Genomic DNA, 10,069 nt, shown 5'->3' on the forward strand with positions numbered 1-10,069 from the left:
AATGTGGAGGCGCAATGGCCTAGTGGTTAGGGCAGCGGACTCGCGGTCATAGGATCGCGGTTTCGATTCCCAGACCGGGCGTTGTGAGCGTTTATTGAGCGAAAACACCTAAAGCTCCACGAAGCTCCGGCAGGGGATGGTGGCGAACCCTGCTGTACTCTTTCACCACAACATTCTCTCACTCTTACTTCCTGTTTCTGTTGTGCCTGTAATTCAAAGGGTCAGCCTTGTCATACTGTTTCACGCTGAATATCCCCGAGAACTACGTTAAGGGTACACGTGTCTGTGGAGTGCTCAGCCACTTGCACGTTAATTTCACGAGCAGGCTGTTCTGTCGATCGGATCAACTGGAACCCTCGACGTCGTAAGCGACGGAGTGCCAACAACAACAAAGCTTAATGTAATAAGTGTCCCAGTATGAAAATAACTCTTTCCACTTTAGGCACAAAGTAATTTATTTCCTCATTTAATTTTTCCATCTACAGTGTATCATGTTTGTGTGCAGCCTGGGAGGCGGTGTTGCAGTATGGATTGCGTTACAGCAATAAAGCTTTTTCTGCCCTCAAGTAAGTTTTCCTTTTATGTTTTGGACAACTCTGATGGTTTTTTTGTTTATTTGTATTTTGGGTTTTTTTTTCTTCCTAGTGAGTGGGAGTAGGGTTTTAGTGATAAACTTCACTATTATATTTTTGCATTTTCACTCAGTGGTACAATGGCTATGAAGGTAGCATGCTAAGCTGTTTGTCACATAAGGTTAAACCTTAAAACCTTACCACTCAGGCCAATGTGAAGTTCCACTCAGAAAAGTATCTCTGACTGAGGTTCCACTCCTTACATCAGTCACAAATGAGTGGTGAACAGTTGTAAGGTCACTCAGCTGGAAAAAACATCTCCCCCTCCTTCTCTCCTTCTTTCTCCCTCTCTCCTTCTTTCTCCCTCCCTCTCTCCTTCTTTCTCCCTCTCTCCTTCTTTCTCTTTTTTCTTTGTCTCTCTCTCTCTTTTTCTCTCTCACTCTCTCTTCTCTCTTTCTCCTTTGTGTGTGTCTCTCTCTTTCTCATTCTCTCCCTCCCTCCTTCCCTCCTTCCCTCTTTCTCTCTCTCATCCTCCTTCCTCTCTCCTTCACTCTCTCTTTCTTTTTTTTGTCTCTCTCTCTCTCTCTCTCTCTCTCTCTCTCTCTCACTTCTACCATTTTACTCCAGGCAGGTGTCAGAAATCACAGGTTTACGCAAGGTGACAAGGTTTGTGGACATGGAACCCTATCCAGGTAAGCATCTGCTAAACTTTTTATTTAGTTTTTCATTACATTTTTGCACAATTTAATTTTGTTGTCACTGTTACTACTCTTGTGTAACCCCCGACATTAGCTGTCATCAAAGGGTTTTCCAACCTTTGATGACAGCTAATGTCGATAATAGGATGTAATTTGGTGAGAGTTGGCTGCTTTTTCTTGCAAGTCAAGGAACCACATGAGTGCTCGTTATTGTTGCTGATATGATGATGGTGGTGGTGTTGGTAGTAGTGACAATTATGAATTAATAACGACAATATTATATGATGATGAGTATAAATTTGAATACACAAGTAATTATCATCATCTAGCATAGAAAACAGATGTTAAACGATGATTATGATGATGATGATGATGATGATAATTACTTGTGTATTCAAATTTATACTCAAATTTGTCTCGGCAGCCTTCTGGCAGAACATTAAAGAACATCTGACCAAACATGAGGTGCAACGTTTCCTGCTGCTGAAGAGTATCAACACAGATATGGGCCGGGGTCGTGCCTGGTTACGGGCTTCCCTCAATGAACGCAGCCTGGAGCGTTATATGCACATGATTATCGAGAAAGATGACATTTTAAGGTAACAACTTAACAGCCTTACATTGTTTGATTTCATTTGATTTGATTTCATTTCTTACTTTGGAGGCTTTGATTTTGTTAGTGTATTTTTTTCAGTTTACGTGAAGGCAAGAGGCATGGTCATTAACGTATTGGGCTCACAATTGTCAGGCTGTGGGTTTGAATCCTAGACAGGGCAGCTCATTATATCCTTGAGTAAGACATTTCCACAGTCCATTAAGCCTTTAGTGTTCGCATTATTCTGCCAAAATTAATGCTTTTTTACCCACATTCTTTTGAACTAATCATGCATTATCTTGTAGCTATGAGATTTTGATAAGGTAGCTGCTAATTTTTAAAACGATATTGTAGGGCTGGTGTGAGAGACCAGATCTGGCCAGTTTGAACATAAAACAGGCAGAATACTTTTGGCCGGATATGGCCGGTTTAAATGCTAAAGGGTTAAGAGCTGTTTGATCATTCATTCAAACTCTAGCATAAACTTTCTGTAAAATGTCATGAAAGATGAAATAATGTCAGTGTACAGCTAAGATAGGGAAATAAAAAGGTAGTTATCAACTGGGTTGGATCATTATCTCCATAACAAAAGAGAGGGCATGTTAGATTTGTTCAAATGTGAAAGTAGTGTCGATCACCTTTTTTAATTTTTACTGGAAGGGTGATATTTCATGATACATTTGTTTTATATGGTCAGAGGGTCTGTAAAGAATTTGTAAAAGAAGAGCCCATGCTGCAGCACAGCACAATTACTCAGGCATCTCCTCTTATCTGTGAACTTTTGGCAAAGTACAAGATGGTTCTCATGCCTCAGTTGTCCTAATCTCTGGATTTGGAATTCTGCTGACTTTTCATTTCCATCCACCTTCTCCACCTACCACTCCTAAGATGGTAATGAGAGTAGAGTCTTCCAGAAGCAACTGTCATTAGACTTTCTGGCTGGATTCCCAACTATAACCAACTGAGACTATGAATATTATTCAACCGTCTCGTCCTTGGTCTACACATAGGTCTCTTGCTGTTCGGCTTGAAGAATCCATCTTGTGAGTCATTCCTGCAACATTCTAATGACATGCCTGTAATATCAGAGTTGTGTCCTCTCAAATGTGGACTTTTTTATTTTGTTTCCAAAATTGAAATCCTCACTGAAAGGTCGCCAATTCCAAATGTTTGAAGAAAATTCTGATTGAAGCAAATTTACTACAAGAACTGTGCATTGCTCCTGAAAATGCAGACCAGGATGCATTCCAAAACTGGCAAAAACAAGGAATACTATATGAAGAGGAGAGCGGGTGGGTAGGGGGAATTTATTTTGATGGAGACAAGATTGATTAAATTGTAAATAAAGCAAAAACATTTGTTTTTTAGAAGTCCCATTCTTTTTTAGACAGACCTCATACACAATCTAGAGATAATGTGTTCCTTTTTATCTTTCAGTCAATATTATGAAGATTGGTCCTTTCTTAGAGATCAAGAACGAAGCAGTATGCTACCCAATATGGCAGCAGGTGAGCTATCATGATTATTATTATTATTATTATTATTATTATTATTATTAAGGCTGTGAGCTGGCAGAATCATTAACACACCTGACGCTACATTCTGAGTTCAAATTCTGCCAAGATCAACTTTGCCTTTCATCCTTTCAAGGTCGATAAAATGAGTACCAGTTGCATACTGGGGTCAATCTATTCGACTAATCCCCTCCCCACAAATTTCTTTTGAAAGTTTAGAAATTCTTATGATGTCAACAACAGAGTTAAAGACTTTGGAAATATAATTAAAATATTTTTGTGGCTTTGCAGGGCTTGGTTCAATATTGTTTGCCTTGATAATTGACAATCCTGAAATAAATTCCCCCCTCAGTTCGGGGATACCACAAGCAATCACTGGGGAAAAGGTAAAACCTGAAAATAAAGCAGACATCAAACCAATCATATCAACCAATAAACCAACCGTTTGCGGTAAGTTCTATATTCTTGTCTTTTAATTGACCCAGCACCATATCTTGCTATCATATTTCTATGCCTTTTCTTTTTATTCCTATTTATATTTATTACAAGGGGATGAATAGCAATTTATTTACTGAACCATTATCCCCTTGTGTATTACTGGTATTTTCTTGAATTATACAAGGAAACTTGGAAGAATGAAATTCCTTCCTCCTCTGTTGGGAGGCACAAGCATTTTGGTACTCCTGGAGCTGATTTATCTATGTCCTAGAAGCCTGTGGCCTGGCATAGCCACAGTCCCATGGTTGTAACCAGTAGAAAGTATATGTTGTAGCAACAAACAAAGTTCTTTATTATTATTATGTAAATATATAACTTCCATCCACCCATTTTCTCTGCTCACCATTGCTTGAAGGGTTTGAGATAAGCATTTTTACCATTGCTATGTCAGATAACTGTATTAGTAACAGCGAACCAATGAGGAAGCCTCTACATGCTAGAAATAGCACCATTCCCTCCTATCATACTCTCTTAAGAACGGGAAAGACACTGAATAATATTGTAGATGTATTATGTCTGAAGGGGACAGAGGGTATGGTCACAAACGGTAAGCTTTTTATCATTGGGCTATTTGATGAGGGTTCACCTGGGAGCTCAACAAAACAACATTAGCTTCAGTGAATGTAATCATCATCATCATCACCATCACCATTATCATCAGATATAGTAGCAACTTTAATAGTATTCTCAATACGATTGCCATCATCATCATCATCAACATAGTTTTCATCTTCATCTAATTGCAATTCCAGAAAGGAAGCGAGACCGAAAGAAAAAGAAGAAACTGCCTAATATAGTGACGTTCAGTGATGATGATGATCAAATCAGCTCCATCAGTTCGTCCCCCTGTTCCATACAGAACGACTCCTTTGACCTCCCCGCCAGATCCAGTTTAGACTCTCCCAGCTACTTAACAACCAGAGACAGGCTACAGATGAATGGCTACGGACAGTCAGACTCAACTATTACAAACTTGGGCTCAGCTTCGGGCCTTGATGGCTCCACAGAGGACAAATCGAGCCCAAAGTCTTCGGGGAGACTCAACAACAACAATAGTCAGAGCAAAGACAGTTCATCAAAGGAGAAATCAAAAACTGCTTCACCTTATCATAGCGATGAGACTGGTCTTGAGTTCAAATTTGGCAGGAAGCCTCTCTTAAAGGCAACGGACTCACAGTCGTCTTTTCTATCGGATGATATGGTGATAGATGATAACTACTCTGCCCCACTCTCATCGATTCACAGAAGACTTAGTCAAGGATCTGGGAGTTCTTTAGAGATGGACAGCAAGTAAGTTATATCCTTTTCTTATCTCTTTTTCATTCCTCTTAAATGTGTAGTGTGTCTGTCTATATATATGTTACTGTCTCTATGTGTTTGTGTTTAATTTCTATGTATATCTGTGTGTGTGAGGTAAATTAGCATGTGTCTATGCATCAGTGATTTTGTGTGACTGATCATGTGTGTAAGAGCATTTAGATATGTGCCTGTTCATTTCTGTGTGTTTCTATATCTGTTTATCTGTATCCATGTCTGTGGGTATATAACTGTATATCTGTGTGTATGTCTGTCCATATTTGTGTCCATAAGAACATCACATGGCCAAATGGTTAACAAGTTCACCACTGGAAGTGGGATGGTGAACATTCAACTCTGAAAGAAAAATCAGACAGTGTCTCAACTGTGTGTGTGTGTACAAAGGAAGTATGTGAATGCTTGTACGTGAGAACTAGAATTCTTTCAGTAACAAACGATGATACACCAGGCAACCGCTAGATTACATTGACAAGTGTATTAATTTGATTTACCATCCATATTCATAAATAGAATACTAAAATTAGCCGTCATTTTTTACAGCATACGGCCAGCTAGTAATAATAATAATGATGATGATAAAAAACTTCTTTTGACTAGATACATTTTGCCATAGTTAATCTTCATCATCTAACAATATTCTTATAAATTATTATTTTTTAGTTACTGTAAAGATCTGTTGATTCCAGTTACTCTGAGTGGAGTTGGTGCACAAACAAATAAACAAGAATCTAGTCAGCAAGGTAAGTTGGTGGAGTAAGATACAGGATTCCTGTTGTCAAGGAAACGGAAAATTACTCCATAAAAACACACACACACACACACACACACACACACACACTCACACTCACACACACATGCAAAAAGCACCTGTGCTGGTGCCACATGATAAGCAACCACTCTATTCACTCTGCAAAGTGGTTGGCATTAGGGTGAGCATCCAGCCATAGAAACCAAGCCAAAGCAGATGACTGGACCCTGGGGCAGTTCTCCAGCTTACCAGCTCTGGTCAAACTGTCCAACCCATGCCAGCATGGAAAACGGATTTTTAATGATGATGACAAGAGTTGGCACGTAAATAGCACCATTTGAGCGTGATCATTACCAACGTCGCCTTCCTGGCACGTGAAAAGACATTCAAGCGAGATCGTTGCCAGTGCCCCTGGACTGGCTCCTGTGCAGGTGGCACGTAAAATACACCATTTCGAGCGTGGCCATTGCCAGTACCGCCTGACTGGCCTTTGTGACGGTGGCGCGTAAAAGCACCCACTACACTCTCGGAGTGGTTGGCGTTAGGAAGGGCATCCAGCTGTAGAAACTCTGCCAAATCAGATTGGAGCCTGGTGTAGCCATCTGGTTCGCCAGTCCTCAGTCAAATCGTCCAACCCATGCCAGCATGGAAAGCGGACGTTAAATGATGATGATGATGATGAGACCAGGGCCCTACAAAATCTTAATCCAGCTCTGAGTACAATCCATTGCTGTAGGCAATGCAAGCATCAAATAATTAAAGACTACTTTGTGAGTTTACATTATTCTCTCAATCCATCTGTGTCTCTGTCTTCCAGCCTCTCTCTCTCTCTCTCTCTCCCAGCCGACCCAATCTTGTGCAGTATATACTGAATGTTTTTTTTTCTGTCTTTATCCATTTTCTGTCCCCCAGACGATTACAAAATCTATTCTAATTCTGATGTGGCATCAGCAGCTTTTGCATTAGCTCAGGCCCAGAAGAGCAACAACAACAACAACAGCAGTAGCAGTGGTTGTAGCAGTGGTAGCAGCAGCAGCAGTAGCAATATCAACAACAGCTGGTTAGTATAAAACACATTATTGATATCATTGTTGTCGTTCTTCTTCTTCTTATTATTATTATCATATTATTAAGATTAGCAAGTTGGGCAAAAATGCTTAGCGGCATTTTATCTGTCTTTATGTTCTGGGTTCAAATTCTGCTGAGGTCAACTTTGCCTTTCATCCTTTTGGGGCTCGGTAAAATAAGTACCTGTTATTATTAATATCTGTATTAAAGTGGCAGGCTGGCAGAATCATTAGCATGCCAGAGAAAATGTTTTATGTTGTGAGTTCAAATTCTGCCGAAGGTGACTTTGCCTTTCATCCTTTCGGGTTTAATAAAATAAGTACAAGTTGAGCACTGGGGTTGATGTAATCATCTATCCCCCTTCCCACAAAATTTCAGGCCTTGTGCCTATTATTATTATTATTTTTATTAAGGCGGTGAATTCAAATTCATCCTTTCGGGCTTGATAAATTAAGTACCAGTTGCCAACTGGGGTCAATCTAATTAACTGGCCCCCTCCCCACAAATTTCAAGCCTTGTGCCTATAGTAGAAAGGATTATTATTATTATTATTGTTATTATTTATCTATTTATTTATCTTAATTTATGCCTTTATTTTTTTCTATAGCCAAAGTTACAGGACTGAAGGTGATGGTGGTAATGTACAGCAAGACACGCACAATGAAATGACTACTAGTAAGTTTAAGACATCCCCTTTTTTTATGTGTGCTGTTGTTTGTTTAACTTCATCCTATCCCAACCAATCAACCCTGATCAATGAAGGTTGGTTTTATTGTAAATAAAAGGGAGTGAGAGATAGAGAATAGTTGAAAATGAAGGGTTATTTTCACTTAACTTATATTAAGCAAAGGCATCATGGTTACATAGTCTCAAACACAAGTGGGGTTTAAAATTTCCTACAACTGTTTCGGTAGCATTTTATTATTTTATTGATGCAATAAGGCAGTGAGCTGGCAGAATCGTTAGCACATCGAGCAAAATGCTTAGGGGTATATATATATATATATATATATATATATATATATATATATATATATATATATATATATATATATATCATCCTGTAATTATGTAAAAATAAACCTGTCAGTATCACACATTTCTATTTATCACTGTCTATATATTGATGTCAGGAGAGATAGACTGTAAAAACAAGTATCACTGATTTTGTTTATGGTAAGAGTTATGCCTGTGGCCACTTTCAATTCCCACCGACAGTTCTTACATTATTCTAACTGAATGCATCGGTAATGCCTTTCATATAAATCAAAAAAACCTGCACGAATTTCACACAATCTCATTTCCCTCTCTGCTAACCTCCAATGAATGTGACACCTTCGGCTTATGTCTTTATTTCATAATCCTTTATTTCTCCTGTTAGTTATGCATTTATTTTCTCATTTCGTTTCTTTCTGCTTGTAGGTGAACTAAAGAAAGCTATAGTGACAATGATGGTTCGCAAAGACCACGTGGAAGAACAAAACAGGTTTCTAGATTTAAATTTAGTTCTATTTTCTCTTTGAGTCTTAATAGTGTTGCTGTTACTGTTTGTCACTTTATGCACCAGATGATGTGCAATACAAGCATCCTTTTTATGCACATTTTGTCAAAGGACCTTTTCTGTTTGGCTGCAGCTGTGAAAATTACAAAGTTTATTGAATATTTTAAAATTTCATGTATTAACGTAGTTTTCCAAGCTGAATCTCTGGAGATATTTCACTCTTTCCAGAAGATCTTTTAAAAAAAGTTATAGAGGTTCAAATTCTGCCGAGGTTGACTTTACCTTTCATCCTTTTGGGGTTGATAAATTAAGTACTTGTTGTGTACTGGGTTCAATCTAATCGACTGGTCCCCTTCCCAAAAATTTTCGGGCCTTGTGCCTAGAGTAAAAAAAAAAAAAGAACGATGTTCGGTCAAATAGATCCCAGCCACAGTACACTTCAGTTCGGAAGTTTGTTCTTTTTGTTCTTCTCTTACAACTTCTTTCATGGATTTGTTTTGTTGGAATATTTGAGGCCGAGCACTACATACCAATGAAGCACTCCTCAACGATGTTGTACCCCTCCTACCTTCAACAATAAATTACACTGCCTTCTTTCCATATATATGTGTGTGTGTGTGTATACATATAAACACACACACACATACACACACATACATACATACATAGATTAATAGTATTCCAATCTTGGTATCGATTAATACCTAAAATAAATACAAACACAGGAATTCACTATAGTTTTTAATAAATTACTTTAAAAAATCCTGACAATATTCATTTGGTCTGGAAATGGTGATGCAACAAGATTTGGAAAGGTAGTGGTGATGTTTGAATGTTTACACTACATGTTTACACCAATACTATGTGGACTTGTATACCAGAAAATGCATTATGTACTGTGTACCATATATGATACACAGAACAGGCAAAGGGGTTAATATGTTTGTTTTATGTATAATTACAGATCATTACAACAGCTACTTTCACAAGAGAAAGAAACTTGTCTATCTGTCCGAGCTGAAGTCAGTGACCTAGAGAAAAAGATGGCTGTTTTACAGGAGAAGGACAACAGTAAAATACAGTCACTTCAGAAGTAAGTCACATAAAGTGTAATGTCTTATGGGACACACTTGGATAGGTCCCTACCTGTATTTGAATTTATGTTGATTGTAAGAAGCACCATCCAAATGTGGTTGATGCCAGTGCCCCCCCTGACTGGTTCCCATGCCAGTGGCATGTAAAAAGCACTATCTGAACATGATTGGTGCCAGGTCCACTTAACTGACCCCTGTGGCAGTGGCATGTAAAAAGCACCCACTACACTCTTGGAGCGGTTGGCATTGCCAGATCAGATTTATTGTTAATTTTAAAATGGGATATATGGGTGTGATGGTTTCACAGGAACCGGCCAGACAGAAGCCTGCACCAGACTTCTGTGACTGTTTTAGCAGGATTTTCAACAACTGGATGCTCTTCCTAACACCAACCACTCAGCAGAGTGGGACTTAGTGCTTTTTACATGGCACAAGCACTATAAATATATATATATATATATATA

The 10,069-nt window shown here is 38.7% G+C and overlaps 1 protein-coding gene across 1 annotated transcript in view; it reads left to right on the forward strand.

The window, feature by feature from the left end:
• LOC106876949 (sorting nexin-29) overlaps positions 1-10,069 on the forward strand; it is a 30,457-nt gene that overhangs the window by 14,889 nt on the left and 5,499 nt on the right. Inside the window, exons 4-14 of the mRNA XM_014925717.2 lie at positions 486-566; positions 1,200-1,264; positions 1,695-1,869; positions 3,303-3,373; positions 3,671-3,829; positions 4,630-5,167; positions 5,855-5,934; positions 6,855-7,002; positions 7,618-7,685; positions 8,433-8,496; positions 9,476-9,604. Coding sequence (XP_014781203.1) covers positions 486-566; positions 1,200-1,264; positions 1,695-1,869; positions 3,303-3,373; positions 3,671-3,829; positions 4,630-5,167; positions 5,855-5,934; positions 6,855-7,002; positions 7,618-7,685; positions 8,433-8,496; positions 9,476-9,604 — 1,578 coding nt within the window. The remainder of the gene's footprint in view (positions 1-485; positions 567-1,199; positions 1,265-1,694; positions 1,870-3,302; positions 3,374-3,670; positions 3,830-4,629; positions 5,168-5,854; positions 5,935-6,854; positions 7,003-7,617; positions 7,686-8,432; positions 8,497-9,475; positions 9,605-10,069) is intronic.

Source organism: Octopus bimaculoides, chromosome 23 (assembly GCF_001194135.2).
Source record: "Octopus bimaculoides isolate UCB-OBI-ISO-001 chromosome 23, ASM119413v2, whole genome shotgun sequence".
Classification (NCBI taxonomy): domain Eukaryota; kingdom Metazoa; phylum Mollusca; class Cephalopoda; order Octopoda; family Octopodidae; genus Octopus; species Octopus bimaculoides.